Raw genomic sequence first — 22,989 nt, 5'->3', positions numbered from 1 at the left:
GCTACCACCCTGGTCTGAACCAGTATGGTTTGGATTACTGCAGTGGTCTACTAAATGGTCTCCCTACTTCTCTCTTGCTTTTTTGAAGTACTTCCCACTCAGGAAAGTGACCAAAGTTAGCTGATCAAAACTCTTTGCTCAAAGGTGGCTTACCTCATTTGGAATAAAATCAAACGTCTTTATCATGTCTTATATAATATACATGATCCGGACCTCTACTTTCTCTCTGATCTCATCTCCTACCTCCCAGCCCCCACATACTGTGTCTGGCTTACTAGTTCCCTTACTACTCTTTAGCCATCCCAGGCACATTCCTCAGGGCTCTTGGATTTGCTATTTCCTCTGCCTGGAACACGGAAAATGACATAGTCCATGCCCTCATTTCATTCAGGTCTCTATTCAAGTGTCAGTCAATCAAAGAGTCCTTCCTTGTTAATACAGCATCTGCCTTCATTACTCTCTGCATCCTCAACTACACTAGTTGTTTTTTTTTTTAGCACCTATAACAACATGACATACTATGCTTATTTATTTGTGTCTTGTCTGCCTTCCACACTTGAGTGTAAACTCCATTCCATAAAGCAGGACTTTGGCTATCTTTTTTTTCTGCTGTGTCCCCAGAGTGTCTGGCATCTGCTAAGAGCTCATTAAAAATTTAGTGAATGAAGGAATGAACAAATATTCATGTGAACAGTTATTCAGAGAGTGGTCAGGAGCAAAAAATGAGCACTTTCCAGTTTTTTTTTTAGGTATAAGTTTGTGTAAATTGAAGACTGAGATCATAATCGAGGGAGGTTTTCCCCTTTGTATCTTCTCAATGAATGTAGTTGAAAATGGTGAGTTGGTGGTGAATATGGTTTTTTGTTCCAAATTCCATATTCTACCTACAGAGGTTGTCCACTTATGTTTCAGTCATGGAAATTAAGGTCATGGATCCAGGGTTTGCTATTTATTTCCCATTCTTATGAAACCAGCAATACTGCATTTGCTTACTACATTTTACTTGAAAATGAAGATTTTTCTCTAATTAAAATTGCCTGATGCATTTTTTTCTTTAAAGTCTGACCCCACTGGATCAGTTTCAAACCCTTTCTGAGTCCAGTTTCTTTCGAAGATGCTATTTTTCTTTTTAGGAATTTGAATCTCATTTTCCCCAGAACCTTCTTTTTATGAATAGTGCACTGTAGGTAATTTAAGCCAGTGAGCCTCAGTGATGAAATTTACAAACCCACCACGTCATTACATCTTCAAGAGTCATAACAGTGGACTCTGGACTCAGCTTCCGAAGAGCAGGCATACTGGTCCTAGCGCCTTGTCTGCTCTTTTTTGTGGCTTTGGAGCACTCAGCCTTCTCTATCTCAGGACCTCATCTGCAAGAGAGGATAATAGCATTCGTCTGGCAACCCTGGTCTTGTGAGGGTCAAATGTGATGACACCAGAGAAGCTGCTTCCAAGTATGTAAAGCATTGTGTTAATCAGGGATGTCTTGGGTTCTAATAGAAACCAGTAACAAACTAGCTTGGAGCAAAATGAGGGGGATTGTTTTACAAACACAGGCTCTCCCACAGAACTGAAATCCAGGGAGTTGGACCTCCTGAGCGGCAGGATCCAGAAACTGGGGAGTTTGGGGGCGCTAAGTGTTACCTGTGTTTCTAAAACCCGTGGTCTCTCTTCTCTGCCCCACTTTGAATGTCCCTTTCTTTCTTCTGACACTGCAGGCAATCTTAATCTGCATCTCCATCACACATGGGCCAAAGATAGCTTTCTTAAAACTGCTCTTTGAATTCCAAATCTACATTCCCTTATTAATCTCTAATTTACGGTTTACTAATTGAAGTTTCTGAGACCTGGTTTCAAATTTTCAGGAGAGAGAATTTGGTTGGCCAAATTCGGGTCAGATAGATACAGCCTCTCCCCTCCTCTGGTCACCTTCAGAAAGAGAAAGGGGGGAGTTCCCCGGTGGCCTAGTGGTTAGGATTCTGGGCCTTCACTGCCGTGGCCCGGGTTCAATCCCTGGTCTGGGAACTGAGATCCTGCAAGCCATGTGGCTTGGCAAAAAAAAAAAAAAAAAAAAAAAAAATCTAGAGAATGGGAACGATGGGATATAATCTCTCAGCAGAAGAGCCTAAGGGAGCAGACTTTCTGAGAAGGGAGGATGGGGCAGTGAAGAAACAATGAGTGTTACACAGCTCAAGTGTGATGAAAAATATCGAGAACACCACACACATCCTTATTCCCACACTTTTGAAAGCTTTAATCTACTCAGGATCTGATCTGGCCATATGATTACTGGCACATTTGTAAATATGGACAGGTCTCAGAGAGCCCCGCCCACCATAGCATCCTTTCACATTATGTGTCAGATTCATGTCTCCAATATTGACTCAGTTGCCCTCTTAAGGAACATAACCTCTTATTCTTTTTTCCCTCAGGGATCTAGTTAATTTCAATGCATATACTGTCTGCATCAAATCAAATTCTTAATCTTCCTTATTCCCTATCTCCCAGACTTTTCCCTCTGTAGTAGTTCGGATTGACTATTAAAATGTTATAACAAATGGACCTCCAAAATATCACAGTTCAACAAAATAGAAATTCATTTTTTCCCTTGGGTCAGGTCAGGGACTCAGGTTGATGGTGGCCCTATCATCTTCAACATGTGCCTTCCAAGGTTACAGTAATATTCACCTTACAGCCCATGGGAGGGGGAAGAGAGAAGCAGAAGGGAAGGAGTCATGTGATAGGTTTTAGGCACTAGGCCTGAAAGACACATATCACTTTTACTTACATTCTGTTGGAAAACACCTAGCACCAGGCCACATGCAACTGCAAAGGAGGCTGGGAAATTTAGAGTAGCTGGGCAGCTATATGCCCAGTTACAATTCCGATACTGAGCAAGGTGAGAATGGAATTTGGTGGACAACTAGCATTCTGTATGACATCCTCTCTGTGTTACTTCTCTTAATGGCATTATTCTCTCAAATACCCAAGCGTGAGTCCTTAAAGCCATCCTCCATTTCTCCATCTTTCTCCAGCCCCCGTGTCTGTTCTGACCACCTAAGCAAGCCCACATTCATTCCTAGTTTTCCATTCCCTCCTCTGCAGTACAGCTTAAGGCCATTGTATCTCTTGCTTGAGCAACTGCAATCAGCCCGCAAAGTCACCTCCCTGTGTCAGCCCCTCCAGGCTCATCACACCCATCCTCTACTCTGCTGTCAGATGCCACTCCCGAACACAAACATCTGATTGTCCAAGATGGCGTGGGCTTCTCAACAGTTGCCTCCGCTTCCCGTCAAGGCTGTGCGCACCACATACAAAGCATCTGCAGCTGTGCCTTCGTAGCTCAGTAGCTCACACGAGACAGCCTCCTATTCTCTGTTCCAAACCCTCTTATTGTGGTCTCGTGGCTCGTGCTCCTACCCTCTTGCCTCACACCCGTACTCTGTCCAACAACCAGCTCCCTTGGATTAAGACCATAATGGGACAGTCCACCCAGCTTTCGTTTAGCTCTGTCCCTAGACACTGTCTCTCAGGGCCCAGGCTTGCTCCGGGTCAAGAGACAAGTTTGGACAGTGATCACGATATTCTTTTCACCAAACGCTCCATTGCTTACTGAATAAAACATTTTTTTTTTAGCATGTCATCCATACGCCTGCCACTGTCTGATCCCATCCGCCAATTACCACCCCTGCCAATACATCTTTATAATTTTCTTGACATTTTTCTCATTCTTCAAGACCTGACTCATATCACATCCTTGAAGGCTTCCTCTTTCTCCCTCCTTTGTACTCTATCTTTGGACCACATTCTTCCAGGTTTTGCTTTCTATCTCTGGGGTTTTTGTGCACATGGTGGTCTCCCCATCTAGGAGGTATTCTCCCTAAAGGCAGGGACTGTGACTTCGTCATCCTTAGGCTGCTGAGAAGAGCGCCTAGGGGAACACCTTACACATGGTGAGAGCGCATCATTCCACTGCCTAGAACCTCCTAATGCTTCAGTGGCTTCCCCTATCACTCAGTCATTGATAAAAACCCTCCAGAGGCCTGCATGGTCTCGTATGAGCAGATGTTTCAGCTGCTACTCTCCCCTTGCTCCTTGATGTTCCTTGAACACATCACACAAGACCACACTTCAGAGCTTTTGTGTTTGCTGTTCCCTTTATCGGGACACTCTCCCCAGATATCCGCATGGCTGCTCTCTCTTGAGTCCTTGGGGCATCTCTCCAAGGCCACTTCCTCAATGAAGCCTTCCCCAACCACTCTAGTCCCACTGGGACCTCACGACACTCTCTCCCTCCCCTGCTTGTTGTTTCTCCATAATATGTATCACCTCCTTACACAGTGTATATATTTCACTCATGTATTATTGTGTATCATCTGTCTCCTCTCCCCCTACGAGAGTGTAAACTTCATCCTAGTTTAAATCTGTTTGTTTACTTCTGTATCCCCAGGGCCTCGGATATCAAAGGCACTCAACAAATATTTGTTGAAAGAAGGAATAAGCAAATTAATAGAAGATGCTCAATAAATATTTAGTAAATTGAATGAAAAGTGTCAGAAACAGACGACTGTGAAATTTCCAAACTCTAAAAATATGTCGGTTTAGAAGAATAGTGAAATTGAGTTTAACGTTGCCTCACCGTAAACATCCTGGAGGAAGGATTAAAATTGTGTGCTTGTGGTGGGAGGGGCAACAGAGCAAGGAAACCCGCGCCTTCGCAGAAATTTGGGGCTGCCTGACTTCCCCCCTGCGAGGACCACACCTGGGAGGCGAGCTTGCCCTGCCGCCCCGCCGGGACACTGGGCTACCACACAGGTGTTTTCTTTTAAGTTATTTTGGTCTTCCTCGCGCTCAGCTGGTGAAGGACACGCAATCTTGGGTGGCTTATGGGACACTTCTCAGCTCTAAGGAGAAAACTACCAGGAGTGAAAATGACAGGAAAAACATCACCCAGGACTAGATTTTGGGTCTTGGGCCAGCAGAGCCCTTTTTAGAGCAGTGCCAGTGGAACTTTCTGTCTTCTACCCAGGCTCCGCCTTTACGCTGTTTATTGGAAATTCTTCTCCCCCGCTCAGTCTTTTAAAGCCGCCGCCTACTTTCCGCAGGAGGATGGCGCTCTGAGCTCCCAGTTCCCTCTTCCCCCGGGGACTCCATAGTATTTTTTCACGCTTCGTCGCTACTACAGCAGACGCCTGCCTTCTCATTATTTGCTGTGCAGATCTCCGGTGCCTTGACTGTAAACAAAACACTTTAGATCATAGCAAGGTCGGAGTAAGCACAGCCTTTCTGCTGGCAGCCAGACGTCTTAAGGTGGCGTGACTGTGACTCGTTTACTTTTCAAGATTAACAAAGCGACAAAATGGTGGTCCTACATATTAGTTGAAGAAATATTCAGGGTGTGGAGGGGATAGAAGTATTCATTTTTAACTTTTCTGTAAGATATTAATTCCATGAATAAAATCAAACATCTGTGGCAAGGTGCAATACTCTAGAATATCTCCATTTATGTATGGTGGTAGTTTATGTATTTATGCATCTGAATTGACGCTTATATATAATATAGAATTCCGGTGTAGTCTAGCAATTGTGTAAAAATTTCAACAACAATGATCTAATTTCAGGAATAGGGTATAAATTATGGTATTGAGACCTACCCTAATTTTCCTGTCCCTCTCCCCCTCTTCTCCAACTCAGCAAACTAAGTGGGGCATTCAATGTAAAAAAAATAAAGATGAGACCTTTTACTTTGATCCCAGGTGAAATATTTTTTGTCAGTCAGGTAGGAAGTCCCGACCTTGAAACAACTTTTGGGCACTGCCTCTCTCACTGCTCTCTGGGTCTCACCCTGCCCTTTTGGCATCTGCATTTTAGTCAAATTAGTGCCAAGGTCATACCAAAGGCCAGTGACAGCTGTATTAAAATATCAGGGACCACAGGCCGCGTCAAGGAAACATCTGCAGGCAGCCCAGGTCATGAAAAGGAGCCATTTTGAATCATTTGTAGGAGAGGGACATAGGCGAATCCAGACGAAAACCCAAACCAGTTGGGGTTATCAGGAGGGAAAGGAACAGAAAATGAACCAGGAGACCTGCCTCTAGTCTGCTACCAACTGGTTATGTGTCCCTGGACAGGAATCCTCTCGGTCTCTATTTCCTCAGTGGTAAAAAAGAGAGGGTTGAACCACAGGGTTCCCAAGGTCCCCCCCCAGCTCTTACATTCTGGAGTGTATGAAGCAAGGCAGGCACACAAAGTGGACGAATAATACGTGGTTAAGAAAACAAGTTAAAAGTCAAACTCATTTGTAGCATAGACGCCCGAGAAGACTGTTGTGTACAATTGCCGTTGTGTACTGTTAGAACTGGAGATTAGTTTCCAGTAAAATGTGTAACTTTGACCCAGACCAAGATCATATACGGGGGTTGGGGGGAGGCAGTTAAAGACTCTGAGCTCTGTTTCAGATGTGACAGCCCTGTCCATCCTGTTTTAACGTCCATCACCTTGCTCAAGATCATATTGCTTAGGTAAATTTCAAGTTGCAAAGGGGAGCAGAGAAATGCCTAAGTAATCATATCAGACGTGAGAACACGGTGGTGGTGGTTTTATACATCACTTCACAATCCGGACTTTCCGGTTACTTTCACTCTTCGACGACCTGCAGCCCTCTAAAGACGTCACTTGCATCTGAATGGTGTTCTGGGTGGGTTCCGAGAAGTGAGTCTGGTGGGAGAGAAAGGTGGAGGAAGGAAGGAACTGTTGTATTTGGCGGCGGGACTCAGGTTGAGGAAACTGCTACAACCCGGCAAAGAATTGAAAAATACAAAGAGGAGACGAGTTCCCACACGCAGCCCGTGTCAGTGGCCTTAACTGTGACTGGGAAGCAAGAACCTGGGCCAGGGGTGTAATCTCGCTTTTTTGAAACTAAATGTGTCTAAGACAGTTACAAAGTTTATTGGGGACTTGAGAGACAAGTCGACTTTTTGATCTGGAAATCCTTTCTTATTTTTACTGAGGGAGAGCTTGGGTTCAGAATACATTAGAAGTGCTGCGTCTATTCCAGGCTAATTTCTAGAAAGACGTTCGCCGTGGCTTCTCTCCTAAGCCCCCTGCCCCCGCTAGAACAGCACAGACTTCTAGGTTAAGGGTGAGCTAACCACTGCTCACCCCCACCTAAGTAAGGCACCAGGCCGAGGGGCTCCCCGCCTCCCCCGCCGTGCGAGCGGCTGGGGCCCCGGGGGAGAGCTCAGCTGGGGGCCGAGCTCCCACCATCCACCTCCTCCCCCCAGCTGCCCGCCCCCGCCCCCATCCCCCGCTGGGCGAGTGCGGGGAAAACAAGATCGCCAGCGAGGCGCACAACCAGCTGCCGGCAACCTTCGAGCTCCCAGCTTTCCCGGGCGAGGAGCGGGAGGTCGGGACTCCGGAGCAGCCGCGCGCCGTCCCGCGCAGCGCCGGGACCAGAACCCGCCGGCCCCGCTGCACAGGCCCCTCCCCGGCTCCCCGGCCGTTTGGCGAGCTTGTTTGTCTTATTTTTAATTTCTCCGAGGCCAGCCGGAGCAGGTTTGCTGGCAGCCGTGCGCCTCCAGCAGTCACGCGACCAGCCCATCTCCGGGGCGCGCGCTCGGCGGCGGCGCGCTCGGGAGGCGGGGAGGCCTCGCGGCCGCGCCGGGGCCACCTTAAGGCCGCGCTCGCCAGCCTCGGCGGGGCGGCTCCCGGCGCCGCGACCAATGATCTCCTCCTCTGTTTAAATAGACTTGCGGTGTCAATCATCTTCTTCTTCGTCAGCCTCCCTTCCACCGCCATATTGGGCAACTAAAAAAAGGGGGCTCGTCTTTTCGGGGTGTTTTTCTCCCCCTCCCCTGTCCCCACTCTCTCGCCGCTCCGCGACTCCGACGCCGGCAAGGTTTGGAGATCCGCTCGGTCGGCGGGACCCGCGGGCTCGCAGCTGCCCGGACTCGGACTGGCTCTGCCCCCTCCTCTCTCCGCTGCGCTCCTCTCCCCTCCCCTCCCCGCCTCCCGCTCGCCTGTCCACTTGATCGGCGGGGACTCGGGGCTGCCTGGCCGGGGCTGCCCCTCGCCCCCTCCCCCAGCCCCGCGCGCTCCTGACGCTCGGGCACTTACTCGTCCGTGTTTGTTTCTCTTGGCTCGGAGGGCAGTCGCAGGGCTTATAAGAGGGGCTCGGGCTGGGTCGGGGCGTTTTGTTTTGTTCGTTTTGTTTTGCGAGAGCGCAAGAGAGGCGGTCGCCGAGCCCGGGGAGGAAGATGTCAAACGTGCGAGTGTCTAACGGGAGCCCGAGCCTGGAGCGGATGGACGCCAGACAGGCGGAGTACCCCAAGCCCTCGGCCTGCAGAAACCTCTTCGGCCCGGTCAATCACGAAGAGTTAACCCGGGACTTGGAGAAGCACTGCAGAGACATGGAAGAGGCCAGCCAGCGCAAGTGGAATTTTGATTTTCAGAATCACAAGCCCCTGGAGGGCAAGTACGAGTGGCAAGAGGTGGAAAAGGGCAACTTGCCCGAGTTCTACTACAGACCCCCGCGGCCACCCAAAGGCGCCTGCAAGGTGCCGGCGCAGGAGGGCCAGGATGTCAGTGGGACCCGCCAGGCGGTGCCTTTAATTGGGTCTCAGGCAAACTCAGAGGACACGCATTTGGTAGACCAGAAGACTGATGCACCGGACAGCCAGACGGGGTTAGCGGAGCAGTGCACTGGGATAAGGAAGCGACCTGCCACAGACGGTAATGACCCTTTCAAATGAGTGAAATGTCTTTCTGTGTGTCTGTGTTGGCGGCACTGCTTTGCCTGCCTGAGGCTCTTTAACCTCAGCTTTGTTTTCAGCGCATTCTGATTTAGCTTTGGGGGAGCGCACTTTCTTAATCTTAGGTTTTAAATGCTATTTATTTAGCTGACTGCTTGTCTGTTTATGACTTTTAAGTCAGAAGCCTGAGACTGTGTTATCTGGTAATTTTTCTAACTGAAAGCATCGCGGCTCCTCCCCGCTCGCCAGCGGTAGGTATGTGACAACGTTGGGATGTTTATCAACGGCCTCCCTCTTCGCTTTGGAGAGAGAGCTTTGGGGGCGTAGAATATACTTTCTGTTATGTGAAAACAACCTCATTTTGTGCCCATAAAGGCCACTGGGAATGACGGATCCAGGATTGTGGGTGTAGGTGGTGGGTTTTTCGTCCTCTGATTCTTGGGTCCACTTCTGTCAGCCATTGTTTTTTCTAATAAAGATTGTTTGTGTGTGTTCTTTTTAAAATTCCCTCCTGCCCTTAGATTCCTCTCCTCAAAACAAAAGAGCAAACAGAACAGAAGAAAATGTTTCAGACGGTTCCCCGAACGCGGGTTCAGTGGAGCAGACGCCCAAGAAGCCCGGCCTCAGAAGGCGTCAAACGTAAAGTACTCGGTGGGTTGATTACTAGGAGCAAAGAAGTGATACCCGAATTGGGCTGCAGGAACTCGTGGGCTTTCAAGCCCCAAGATAACCCGATCTCAGTGGTGGCTGGCAGATTAGAGCTTGTGGGTGTTTGTTTGGTTTATATTTTGGAGGTCAAAAAAAGTAGGAATAGGGAAGACTGGGAATTAGTGTGGAGGTACTGTAATTCTTCCCAGTTTCTACGTCCTGAGATCATTTTCCTTTGAAGTACCAAATGATTAGAGCAAGCGTCCCAGGCAAGTACTTGTAACCAAGGCCCTGTGGGGAGGAAGGTCAGTTCTCTGAGAGTCCCATCAAAACATGTTGGGAACAATAGGTTCTTTTTCCATCTGAACAAGAGCGGGGGTCTGCCTCCATCCCACTTCATGAGAATTCATCTCCCAGAAGACCAGGTTGACTCAGATTTTGAGCCGTACATGGAAAAATGATTTAATTCAAGTAAATGATTTAATTCAAACTTTGAGGGAAAAGTGAGGCACAAATGGGTCATAGCTGGTTGTTCAAATGGTTAGAAACGTGACAAGAGAGGTATGTGACTTTCTTTGGTTTTTATCATTTTCACAAACTCTCACTTTCCCTGTCTTCTGATAAGTTTGGGGGATGGAGAAGGAACGTGTGTATTTTAAAAAAACCAAAATGGAAGGCTCAAAAATCCTAAGGTTCCGACGGAATTTCTGATAACACTGAAGTTGCAAAGCAAAAGTTAAAGTAACTGCCAGAGTAAGCAATCCAGGAACACGTCAGCATGTGTATGCCAATCGTGCTATAACAGGGGAATTTGGATATTTGTAGGGGAAATGGATAGTAGATATCAGGGCTGGCAGGGGTAGGTGTACCCCAAACAAGGGAAGTGGAGATTTTTGCCATCTACTAAAATATGATCAACATGAAAAGCTAATTTGAATAATTCAGCCCCCAGCTTTACGTGGATTGGTCTCCATAATGATCAAACTACATATATTAATAGTTTGTAAACTTCTTACAGACAACGACCGTGTCCTCTTTTTTTTTTCCAAAACACCCTCATAGCCTAGCATATAAAGAGATCCTAAGAGATGTTGATATTAACTTTTAAAACCTTCATCTATAAAAATTTTAAAAGAAAGGGATGAAGGTGGGGTTCAAGTTTGTTGAATTTTTAAATCAGCGTCATATATAGGATTTCATTACATACGTATTTTTCAGAGCTTATACAAAACGGCGCTATTGAACCTCTCCATCACAGCTTATATATGAAGTGGGTAAATTGGTTGAAAAAATTTTCTGAAGCAACCTTACCACCTGCAGCTCTTGTTGGTTTGTGACTTGTGGCCTAGCTCATCAGATGAGCCACAGCAAATCAGACCTACTGGATTTTGATCTGGCCCCATTCTGACATACAGAGAAGCATTTGTTAGTAAATATTGCCAGTTCAGAGAATACAGGAAATAGTAGTAAGGACCTATTCATGAGCATTCGTGTGTATATTCTATATATGACTAAGACTAAAATATTTTGAGAAAAAAAAAAAGTGAATAGAATTTTCTTTGGATAGTCTTCATAAGTGTGAGTTCCAATTATTTTTCAAACTTAGAAAATTTTGCTACTCTTAAGTGTTATAGTTTCTGAATTTTCCTGTGTCTGTCCTTTCTCACTATCTTTGACCCCCGATTCTCCAGACCAGGGTTTCTCAACCTCTGTACTGTTGACATTTGGGGCCCGAATAATTCTTTGTCGTGGGAGGCGGTCCTGCGCATTGTAGAATGTTTTGGCAGCATCCCTGACCTCTCCCAGCAGATGCCAGTAGCACCCCCTCCCCACCCAGTGTGACAACCAAAAATGTCTCCAAACATTGCCAAATGTCCCCCGGGGGTGGAGGGGGAGGCAGAATTACCCACTGTTGAGAACCACTGCTCTAGACAAAAGTCCACAGCACAGGGGAGAGTGAAAATCCAGTGAAGGAAATGTTGGATGGAGATGACTCTCAGCACCAACTTTTAGTACGTTCTTTCTTTCCCATTGCTCAGATATTTCCCAACAAAGACAGTAACAAGATAATGCCCGTAATATATTGACAGTGTTATTCTAGTGCGTTTCTCCTAATTCTTCTTGTTTCTTTTGCAGAATTGAGAGTATGTTTCCTTGTTTATCGGATACATCACTGCTTGATGAAGCAAGGAAGATATAAATTAAAAATTTTGAATACATATCGCTGACTCCACGGAGTGGACATCCCTTATAAGCACTGAACAGCAACAACCCAATAACACTAAAGTTTTAGGCACTCTTAAATCATCTGCCTCTAAAAGCATTGGATGTAGCATTGTGCAATTAGGTTTTTCCTTATTTGCTTCATTGTACTACCTGTGTATATAGTTTTTACCTTTTATGTAGCACATAAACTTTGGGGAAGGGAGGGCGGGGGGGGGGGGCTGAGGAATTGGCATGGGGGGTGGGATATGAAGAGCTTGCTTTGATTTAGAGCAAGGAGAAAAATATTTGACTTGCACTAAGAGAAGCAGTTTGGGGGAAGGTTTTGTTTTCTTTAAAGATGTAACGTCCCTTTCAGTGAGAATTGATACTTCATTTAAAAAAATCATCCAAATTTGAACACTGGCTGCAGATAATTGATACTTATTTTTACATGAAGTTTTTTCTCATTTAGGAGCTCTGATGATTCCGTTATGTAGCAGCAAATGGCTTTTTTTTTTTTTTTAAACAAAACTCTACTCAGTGCTCCCCCGCTTCCCCAGTCTCCCTTAAAATTGGAATTTACCAGTTAAAGTATTTAGCTGTTTGGTAATCACTCCAGGTACCTCTGGGCAAAAATCTGGCATGTATGGGGGGAGTTCTGAATGCTCAGAATTGACCATTTAATTTTTATCAGATTTGTTGAGAAAATTTCTTAATTTTCTTTTCACTTCAGGGTGTGTAGACACAGTCAAAATAATTCTAAATCCTTGGATATTTTTAAAGATCTGTAAGTAACTTGACATAAAAAATAATGAAATAATGTTTAATTTACAGCTGCTCATTCTATTTGTTAATTTGCCCAAAGGAAAGTGGTGTTTTTAAAGGAAAGTGCGTATAGAGAAAAGTACCCGTGGATAGGTGAAATGGATACTACATCTTTAAACAGTATTTTTACATTGCCTGTGTATGTATGAAACAAAACCATTTGAAGTGTACCTGTGTACATAACTCTGTAAAGACACTGAAAATTATACTAACTTATTTATGTTAAAAAGAGATTGTTTTTTTTTTAATCTAGACAATATACAAGCCAAAGCGGCATGTTTTGTGCATTTGTAAATGCTGTATTGGGTAGACTAGGTTTTCCCCCTTCTTCTTTTAAATAATATGGCTGTGCTTAAAAGGTTGCATACTGAGCCAGGTATAATTTTTTGTAATGTGTGAAAAAGATGCCAATTATTGTTACACATCAAGTAGTCAATAAAGAAAACTTCCATAGCTATTTGTTGACTTGAACTGTATGTAATGTACCTTACTATTAAGCTTGAGGTATTTGACCTAGCTTTGTAGTCATATTTCCACAAATATAATATGAAGTGGCAAACACCTAGATAATTCAGGCCCACCACTCAGATGTTTATGTAGGACCGAATGTAGCAGTCACTCTTTTCCACTTAGTTCTGTATGGGTGGACAAAGATTTAGAAGTGGAAAGTAGGCAAGCCACATTTTCATATTAATAAGATGGTCAAAGTCTCCCTTAGTTCAAATATTTATGTCTCTAGGATATGAATGTGTCAGAACCAAAAATTGTTACATAAGTGTAGACCGATCACACGTTTGCAGGATTGAAAATGAAACTAACATGGTGACTTCTCTAAATTCTGTATTTACACATGCAGTGTTGTGAGGAATTAGAGCGATTGTTCAGACCATCTAATTACACCTCTCATCCAAAATATTCAGATATATAGGTCCTTTAGAAATGGGTGTGCATTCCACACTAATTTAGATAGAACAGGTATTCTTCAAATTGAACTGGTCATCACACACGAATTCCTCAATTTCTAAATTTCCTGGTTATAATCTACACAACCTAAAACTGGTTAATCTGAATACCGGATTTGAGGGTTTGAGGATCCCATATCCACAGAGCAAAAATATTTTTTATTTAAATAAGAAAAAAAAATTAAACACGACATTTTAAAGTCAGATTTATTAAGATAATCCCTGCAATTTGAAATTCTCATAAAATGTGGCTAAGGTGTAAGAGTGAATTATTTTTTCTAGGAATCTGCAAATGGTTAAATGCAAAAATCTGGATTTGGGTTGAATTGTTTCTCTCAAATACTTGGACTTAATTTATTGCACCCCAAAAGGGGCTCTAAACAAGATAATTTCAGCTTATTTTGACCCGAAATTGCTTATCAAAAAAAAAAAAAAAAAAAAACAGGGTTGAGTCTCTTCGACTGCCAGGAAGGGAAAAGTAGGTCCTTTGGTGGCTGGGCCACATCTTCCAAGTTGGTATTATTTTAATTAAAGACTAAAGGTGTTTTTGTGATTCTATTCAAAACACGAAGGCAGGGTGTTTTTCAGGAAGAGACTGAGAAAGCAAGAAAAACAATTCAAAATGGGGAGGAAGGAGTGGAGAGTCAGGAAATAATGAAATAAATTCTCACTGAGCCAAAAAGGATACTTTAAAAAGTGTCTCTAACAGATAGGGGGAAAAGTCCTCTTCTAATTGCTGCTTATAACCCCTGTTTCTTTCCCAAAGAGCCATCTTTAATGTGAATTTTTAGAGATTGCGTTTTAGGAGTGCTGGGCCAGGAAGAAGTGGATGCTCGCCGCGCCAGGCACGTTCACAGGAACGCAGCCCCTAAAGTCACCGTGTCGGTCCTTCACGCGTTCTATGTCAAGTCTCCAAACGTGTCCCCGGGATTCGGAGCGTCCTCTCCCCGACCCCGGACTGCAGGGTCCACCGCGGGCGTCCCTCCGAGGGGATGCGGCCGCCGGCGCCAGCCACCCCCTACCCCGCTACCCCGGCCACTGCGCCGTCGTCTCTCCACCCTGCCCCGCAGCCCCGCGCCGGCCCGCCGCGGTAGTTGCGGGGTCAGGCTGGCTGGAGTCTCGGGACGAAAAGGCTATCAAGTCTAGCTCCTCGTCTGCAGCTGGCGGCTCCCGCACCGCCCGGATCGCTGCGCGCAGTTCCCGCGCCCCGGGCGCCCGCAGGCCATGGAGGGCGGCTGCGCCTCGGCCCCCGCAGCTGGGCTGGGCGGTTTCTCCGAAACTTGCCTCCCTCATCATCTCTCCTCTGGGCTAAGAAAGAAGCGAAAACCCCCATTCCTCTCCACAATCAGACCCTGCACATCAGTACCCCGCCAACTCCAGGGCGCTGGGAAGATATGAGCGGAGGGGAGAACCTTTCCGAATTCGTGGACCCTCCAGGGCAGCAGCCCGCTCCCACCCCCACCCAAGGCTCCAATGATCCGCAGCCCCGCGCATTTCGAAAGGCTTCTCAGCTCGCCGGCGGCCCAGGAGGGCCGCAGCCGCGCGCAGGAGGGGCCGCGCGCCACTGCCGCTCGCGGGGGTCGCTTCCTCCCTTACACCCGCTCTGCCAAGTCCCCCGGTTGCATCCCCGCTGCCCAGTGCGAGGGGCCAGGGCAGGGAAGAACTAGGAAACTGTGGGTCCAGGGGCATATAACTGGGGACGGAGGGGACCGTGGAAATCAACAGGAGGGGAGCGGGGCGGGCAGCCTTTCAGGCCACGGTGTGCCCACCGGCCGCGCGCCGGGACCTTTCCGGGCTGCCGAGGAACGCTGCCTTCGCCATTTCATCTTCACCCTCGTTAGCGTAGACACTTGCTCTTCCGAAGCTTTTTTGAATTGAAAGGTGTTTTGGAAGCTCGTCTAGGATCTGCGATCTGTTTTTCAGAGTACGAATTTTTTTTTTTTTTTTTAAGTTTGCCATCTCTTTCACCTGGGCCACACCCTACGTTCGCTCCCCTCCCTCCCGGCCAAAATTAAGGTAAAAATTCTGCGAGCAGAGCTGGGCGGGGGGCTGGGTCAGAGGTTCCACGGTCACGCTAGACCCTCTCCTCCCCCGGGGAGGGGGGGTTGGTGGCACCCCCTGGATCTCGGCTCGCGGGGGGGTAGGGCGGGGTGGGTCAGCGCCAGCCAGACCCCGCAGAACCGAAAGTGTAGCATTTACACGTACACTCAAGTCCCCGTGCGGCCATCCGCGTCCCGGGCCTGTCTCGCGTGGGGACACACACAGAGGAGGCAGGAATCCCCAATTGAAAAATACAAAAAGGAATCGAGGCGTGCTGGGAGCCAAACGTCGACGCGCCTCAAAACGAACGTGAAGAAAAGGCAGGGAGAAGGGCGCGCAGCCGGGACGCGGGGCCGGGGGATTGCATCATTGCAGCTCCCCCTCCAGAAAATGGGCTCCGAACCGCGGCCACCATCATGGCGCTCGGGCCGGGCCGCGCTTCCCGTGCGCCTTCCCCGAGCGCTCTGGCCACGGGCACTGTGCCTCGAGCGAGCGTTCTGCAAACATGTCCCCCTTCTCTCTCGAGCGCCTGTCCCCCACCCCCTCCTTCCTTTTGTGTGCCTGTGGACGTGTGTGTGTGCGTGCGTCCGTGTAAGTGTGTGCGCGGACCAGAGAACTTGAAGATTTTTTTTTTTCCTCTCTTTTTTCCCTCCCGTGCTGGTGGTTGTAAACTTGATTGGCATTGGCTGCACCCACTGACCCCTGCGCCGAGTCCACTGAAGATTTAAGGTGGATCCGAGAAGCTGCAGCTTCAGGCGGAGTCTCGAGCTTTAGCTAGTTTTGGAGGAAAAAAAAAAAAAAAAAAAACCCCAAACCGTGCGCCCGCCGCGTTTTTACGAATCCCCTGCGGTACCAGCCCCCGCGCCCGCCCCGCCCGTCGCGCGCTGGCTCCGCCCCCCTCCCGCTTCTTCCCCATTGGCCCGCGAGAGCAGTTTGAATTTTTTTTTTTTTTTTCTTTTGGATGCTTGTTTTCTCGTAAAAAAGACGGTGCCCCAGCTCGTGTGGCGAAATCTACTTCGGCGGCCCGAGGTGCGGTGTTGTAGCTGGTTTTGTGAAGGCAGGAGGGAGGAGGGTGGGCGGGGCTTCCGTGCCCAAATTTTATCCCGAAGAGCGGTAGACAGTGTGCGGGCGTGTGTGGGGGGGGGCCTGGGGCCTCTGTGTACAATCTGGAGAAGCTCCGGCGGGGGCAGAGTGTAGGATAAAACGTTACTGGACGTCCAGGGCGCGTCGCTTCACCGGCTGCTGGCCAGAGGTACTAGGAGGCGCTGGCAGGAGCCCTGGCGAGGATGCACCTTTCCCCTGCCTTGGAAAGGTAGAACTGGGCAGGGCGGGAGGGTGAAGGTAGCCCGGAAAAGAACACTGTCTCATTTCCAAGGGAAAAAAGAAACAGAAGAAATACAATTATAGCAAAAATGTATTATTTCAAAGGTCACCCAGTCAGAATCCTTCAAAATCAGGCAGTCAGTATCATTTTTACTGAATTAAAAAAAAAAAGTTTTCTGTCTCTGATTTCCAGGGTGTTTTTGAGTAAAGAGAATGTTAAAATAAAATCGAGATAGGGATTAAGACTTTGAAAGTGCCTCTGATTTCTGGGTCTGAAATTGATTCTTTTGATACAGTACTTTACCATTTAGGATAATGTTATTTGTAATACAGGTCTAATACAAGTGATATCCTTCCTGAATTTATAACCCAGTTATGTTTCACTTTACTGTGAAAATTTTAAAAGTTTATGATAATTCGAATTATTCTCCAAATCATTGAATCTCCAGATTAGTGAAGTTAGCATATGTACAGTTTTTTTGGGTCCGTTACTCTTGTTGCAGCGTGGCTGACGATTTTAACCAGATGTCCAGACCCAGCCTTCAGTCTAACGGTTCCTATCCTGTCCAACCTACAGTCCATTTTTTAGTACTAAACTCCCCCAATACTTCCTAACCCAACTAACCCCTTAAGTTTAGCCCAAACCAGCCAGGCTCCTCAGACCACCATAATCCAACCTGCTTGTGCCCTTAGCAAGGACTTTTGGGAGTTAAGATTGTCCCCCAATGGACTGGCTAGCCTCAGGAAGCAGTGATGTCCTCATTCCTGGAAATGCCAGTCAAGCACTAGTCTGGATGACCCCTTAATAGGGAAATTGTAGAAAAGATTCAAATATCAAGTGAATATTAGGACTAGTGATTTTGAAAGTCTGTTCCAGACCCTTGAGATACTGTATTTCCAAACTTGGAGTTTCTGGATATCTACTAAATCAAGCCATTTGCCTTGCTCATTACCATTTTCTAGAGTTGTGCTATCCAGTATCCAGAAGCCATATGTGGCTATCAAGCACTTGAATGTGACTAGTCCAAATTGAGATGTGCTATGTGTGAAATATACTCAGGGTTTCCAAGAATTAGTATGAAAAAGAGTGTTAAATATCTCATTAATAATTTTTATATTGATTACATGTTGAAATAATCATATTTTTGGTTATTGGGTTAAAAATATTAAATTTAATTTCATCTGTTTCTTTTTAACTTTCTTTTTAGTGTGGTTACTAGGCAATTAAAAAAAAAAACTCAAACATGATTTTATTTTTATTTTATTTTTTTAATTTTTTGGCCCTGCCTTCCGGCATGTGGCATCTTAGTTCCCCAACCAGGGATTGAACCCATGCCCCCTGCAGTGGAAGCTCAGAGTGTTAACCACTGAACCTCCAGGGAAGTCCCTAGACAGTTTTAATTTATAGATGTGACTCGCATTATATACTTCTATTTGGACGTTGCTGTTCTAGACCAACACCCATGGTAACTCGAAGCCCCATCTTTGAGATTGGTGGCTGATAATACTGAGGAGTAGCTGATAACTTGTAGCTGCCATCCTAAGTTCTCAAGTTAAATCAAGGCCCAAACTCAGCCTCAGGAACCCTTAAAGAATTCTATCAACACCTAACACCTATGGTTTAATCTGTAACACATAGTACTTGTTTTGGGTCCAGCCCATGGAAATATGGTACAGCTCTGTCTGATTAAATCAGACTTGATCACAGCTTTCCACATTTATGTAGAGAACATGGGAGAACCAATATGTTAGGAATGACTCTGGAAAAAAAATTTAGATCCCAAACAAAGTCTCCATGAGTAACTTTTCACTAGCACTTGTCAGCAGAGAGGAAGGTGGTGGGGAGATGGAGCAGTTTCTCATTCTATGATTGCACCTCTATTAGAAGATTGGAACGAATGAAAAGGTGTGCTATGTTTTTGGATAGGTATATGCAAAATGATAAAGATGGCAATAAATTTATACCTTTTAAATTAAATTTGTACCTTTGCACTAAATTCTAAATCTGATCATCCTATTTTGTTCCATTGTTCAATCAGTTTAAACACTGAGGACCATTTTATTTTAATTACTGTAAGTTTAGAATAGTTATAATTACTCATAGCACTAATCCTCCACACCCCAACCAGTACCTTTACTCTTCTCTTTTTCAGAATTTTCCTGGCTTCTTTGCTTGCCTGTCCTCCCCACCCCCCCAACCCTGATGGATTTAAAATGAATTTTGTCTAGTTGCAAATTCCTGTTGTGTTAAAATAAATAAATAAAGTGGGATCCTTATCTCCCACTTCATACCAGATAAATTCCTCAAGAATTAAAGAGTGAAAAAAAAAAAAAAAAAAAGGCATAGACATACGAGAAGAGATCTCAGAGAATTTTTAAAGATATAATCTCAGAGTGAGGAAGGTCTTTCTAAGTATGAGACAACACATAAAATCCATAACCTGAGTCTCTCCAAAATCATTACCTTATTCTGGCTTTCCCTTCATATTCATAAATTCAATGACATAAAAATATTCTGCATGGAAAACCCACCATAGAAAGTCAAAAGACAGTGACATGGTGGTTAGAGTTGCACCACAATGTGAATGTACTTAATGCCACTGAACTGTACATTTAAAAACGGTTAAAATGGGAAATTTTATGTTATGTTGTAATTAACTATAATAGTAAATAAATAAATATGCAGCTACAGTGGTCCCCCATTACAGTGGATGTCTGAAACCGAGGGTAGTACCGAAACCTATATATACCATGTTTTTTCCTAAACTAAGGAGCAGGTAGCATATACAGGATGGATACGCTGGACAAAGGGATGATTTTTGTCCTGGGTGGGGAGGAGCCAGACTATTGAGAGATTTCATCATGCTACTCAGAAGGTCCTGCCATTTAAAACCTATGAATTGTTTATTTCTGGAATTTTCCTTGTAATATATCTGGATTCTGGTTAACCATGGGTAACTGAAACTGAGAAAATCAAAAACTCGGATAAGGAGAAACTACTGTACTGGAAGAATTTTAAAGTTCATCCATGTTCCGTCTAAAAGAATCTCACAGGATTCTGGATCCCATCCTTTTTGAGGCTCTGGAATGAGACTGCTTGGGGTCGAGTCCTATTTACCTAACTTACTGCCTGTGAGACCCTTTTGCAAGTTACTTCATCTTTTATAGTTTCTCTTTCTTTAGCTATATAATGAGGATGCTTATAGCTCTCTCAGAGGGTTATTAATACTGTTTGGTGGGATAATGTGTGTGCAGTACTTAGCACAGTACCTGGTATATAATAAATAATAACCATTATTTACATAATTAATAGGGACATCCAGGGGTTTTTTTTGGCCATGCCACGCAGCATGCGGGATCTTAGTTCCCTGACCAAGGATCAACCCTGTGCCCCCTGCAGTGGAAGCTCGGAGTCCTAAGCACTGGCCCTCCAGGGAATTCCCCGAGACATCCAGTTCTTATTTTGGATTCTCAAGTAATCACAACCAGCACTATACTAACCTTGTAAACATATTTTCTCATTTTTAATTACTGCTATTGTTACCCTTAAGAAGAACAAATAATTTTGGAGGGGGGTGGTAATTTAATAAACAGAATGAATATACTGCAAAAACTGGTTGAAATGGTAAGTTTAATGTATATTTTACCACAATTTTTTTTTTAAAGTTTAAAAAATAAGGCATTTGTGGGAGTTCCCTGGTGGTCTGGTGGTTAGAATTCCAGGCTTTCACTGCTGTGGCCTGGGTTCAATCCCTGGTCGAGTAACTGAGATTCCACAAGTCACATGGTGTTGTCAAAAAAAAAAAAAAAGGCATTTGTTGACTCTAGGGCCATCTCTAATTATCTTAGAAAGGATCTGGTATAGAGTTGTTTGTGTTACTAAATCAATAACACTCACACCCATACACAAAGACAATGGCAAACTGGAAAAAATGTTGGCAACCCATATATCAAAGGGCTAATTTCCCTGATAAATAAAGAGTTTCTACAAATCAATGAGTAAAAGCAAACAAAACAGCAGAAAAGTAAGCAAAGGTTGTGACCACAATTTTCAGAAAAGGAAACACAAAAGGCTCTTAAAATGTGAAAACATGCTCAATTGTAATGTAAGACTATGGGATAAAAGTTACATACAGAATATATAAGTTTAGGTAGAGTTACAGTTAGCGTCACTCAGATACAAAGTGGGCCATTATCGTTTCTTGATAGTGTAACATTTGCTTCCCTCCCTTCTATCCAAAGCTGAGTGATTTTTTCCAGCTTCAATGATAACCAGAGAAGCAAGGAGTTTGCATATGTGGAAGCCATGACCACCTTTCAAATTCAGTGTGAAATCCCTCTCATCCAAACTGTCTAATTTTTGGCTTATTGGCATCACCTTACTTTGCCCATAGATACCCCCAGAATCAGCCTCCTAAAACAAGTACAACGACCTTTCTCAATACATCTCATCCATTCCTGCTTTTAATGCCTGTATATCGTTGGATAACCTGAGTTTCTACAAAATCATTGCTTTATTCTGGCTTTCCCTTCAAGTTCTCTATTCTTTTAAAAGGCTTCAAGCTGAATTTATTATATGATAAATATGAAATGTCAGATCAGTAGAGAGAGACAATATTATGGAATAATTGGTGTTAGGTTATAGCTTATCATGTGGGAAAAATGCTAAATCCCTCCTACACACACATATACACACATATTGTATTTTATGTTATGTACTGTGGGTTTAGTCTTTCATTTAGCAGTTCTACAAATTTAGGAAAATAATCACATGTATGACTAAATATATATTTACCAGAATGATCGCTGTTTGTTTAAAAGGAAACAAACAAGTAAATGACCAAACAACCTCCCCTTTGCTATAGGATTACAGGATTGATTATTTGATTGAACCAACTATAGAATATACAAGAATGACACAGATTGCAGCTATTAAAACACCCCAGGTAGCTTTATATGTATGAATAGGAAAAGTCCCTAATACTAAGCCAGGCACAGAACAATGTTTATAGTATGATCCCATTTTTGTAAAAAAAAAAATTTTAACTCATATATATGCATGGACCCGGCCTGAAAGGTTACCTCTCCAATTTCTGAGAGGGGGAGTATGAAGAGACTTTCACTTTATACATTTCATTATTGGTTGTATTTTTTTTTATATTTATTTTTTTTTAATTTATTTTATTTTTTTTCTTTAATTTTTGGCTGCATTGGTTCTTAGTTGTGGCACGCGGGCTCTCATTGCGGTGCGTGGGCTTCTCTCTAGTTGCGGTGTGCGGGTTGTTTTTCTCTCTCTAGTTGTGGTGCGTGGGCTCCAGGGCGCATGGGCTCTGTAGTTTGCGGCTTGCGGGCTCTCTAGTTGAGGCATGCGAGCTCAGTAGTTGTGGCGCATGGGCTTAGTTGCCCCGTGGCATGTGGAGTCTCAGTTCCGTGACCAGGGATGGAACCTGCATCCCCTGCATTGGAAGGCAGATTCTTTACCACTGGACCACCAGGGAAGTCCCTGTTGTATTTTTTATAATGGATTTTAACAAGAAAAAAAACATAAAGATATTTCAAATTTGAAAAATAATTATCCTGATAACTCTTGAACACAGAATAAGTTTCTCTTTGTGTCTCATACAGTCTCTTTTCAGACATTAGCAAAGAACAAGGCATTTCTAGAATTCATTTCCTCTCCATTTTTCTATTTAGTTTCAGATATCGTTAAATGCATATATGAGTTCTGAGGAGTGTGTGTGTTTGGGTGTACGGTGTTGCTTCCAGGGCACATGAGAGGTGTAAATATCATCCCCACTGACTCAGGGGTATCTTAACAAACCATGGAAAACTGAGCCTGTTCCATCTTTTTTGCCACATGGGATCCCATTGGTAATATTATCCCGAACCTCACATTCCTTGATCTTTGGCATTTGGCATCAACTCCCTGCCATAGTTTAGTTGCTTAGGACCTAGTGCTGGGGAGATCGTTTTAAATTTCAAGTTAGTAGGCCAGTCTTGAGCTGTCACGCTCCATGGGACTGACCTGGGGCAAAACTTAGAAACCTCACAGTACCCGGAATGGGAGATCACTGCATCCAGTCTTCATTGGACAGATGAGAAAATTCGAATCCATGATTTCCTGTAAACGTGGAGAAGTTAAATAAGATGATTTATAGGTTCCTTCTGGCTTACAATTCTGGGATTCCTGTTTCCTAGTCCAGATCACACATTCCATCCCTGTGGATCAGGTTATT

The 22,989-nt window shown here is 44.7% G+C and overlaps 2 protein-coding genes and 1 long non-coding RNA gene across 3 annotated transcripts; 2 read left to right on the top strand and 1 right to left on the bottom strand.

Annotated features, from left to right (window-relative positions):
* The first annotated feature begins 7,786 nt into the window (after positions 1-7,786).
* Positions 7,787-12,885, top strand: CDKN1B (cyclin dependent kinase inhibitor 1B). The gene is made up of 3 exons (XM_082420385.1): positions 7,787-8,730; positions 9,272-9,401; positions 11,535-12,885. The coding sequence occupies exons 1-2, from the start codon at positions 8,256-8,258 to the stop codon at positions 9,391-9,393; spliced, it is 597 nt and encodes a 198-aa protein (XP_082276511.1). The 5' UTR covers positions 7,787-8,255; the 3' UTR covers positions 9,394-9,401; positions 11,535-12,885.
* Positions 12,662-16,453, bottom strand: LOC309640919 (uncharacterized protein). Its single transcript, XM_082420412.1, has 3 exons — positions 15,596-16,453; positions 15,160-15,254; positions 12,662-14,698 (listed from the first exon to the last, which is right to left on the bottom strand). Exons 1-3 carry the CDS (start codon positions 15,615-15,617, stop codon positions 14,417-14,419), a joined length of 399 nt encoding a protein of 132 aa, XP_082276538.1. The 5' UTR covers positions 15,618-16,453; the 3' UTR covers positions 12,662-14,416.
* Positions 16,454-16,498: 45 nt separating this feature from the next.
* LOC309640952 lies at positions 16,499-19,093 on the top strand. The gene is made up of 2 exons (XR_014252458.1): positions 16,499-16,742; positions 18,907-19,093. It is a non-coding gene; the product is annotated as an uncharacterized lncRNA (long non-coding RNA).
* The last annotated feature ends 3,896 nt before the right edge of the window (positions 19,094-22,989 follow it).

Source organism: Balaenoptera physalus (genome assembly GCF_965194825.1).
Source record: "Balaenoptera physalus genome assembly, chromosome: 13".
Taxonomy (NCBI): domain Eukaryota; kingdom Metazoa; phylum Chordata; class Mammalia; order Artiodactyla; family Balaenopteridae; genus Balaenoptera; species Balaenoptera physalus.
Note: the sequence above shows the minus strand (reverse complement) of the source record. Positions and strands in the feature narration are given on the sequence as shown.

Coding starts and splice junctions, on each gene's coding strand:
- LOC309640919 (XM_082420412.1), bottom strand. CDS start 15,617: ATGGCCGCACGGGGACTTGAGT. Junction 15,255..15,595: donor GGCCGCACGGGGACTTGAGT/GTACGTGTAAAT, acceptor AATTCAAAAAAG/CTTCGGAAGAGCAAGTGTCT. Junction 14,699..15,159: donor AAGGTCCCGGCGCGCGGCCG/GTGGGCACACCG, acceptor CTTCTTTCTTAG/CCCAGAGGAGAGATGATGAG.
- CDKN1B (XM_082420385.1), top strand. CDS start 8,256: ATGTCAAACGTGCGAGTGTCTAACGGGAGCCCGAGCCTGGAGCGGATG. Junction 8,731..9,271: donor GAAGCGACCTGCCACAGACG/GTAATGACCCTT, acceptor TCCTGCCCTTAG/ATTCCTCTCCTCAAAACAAA.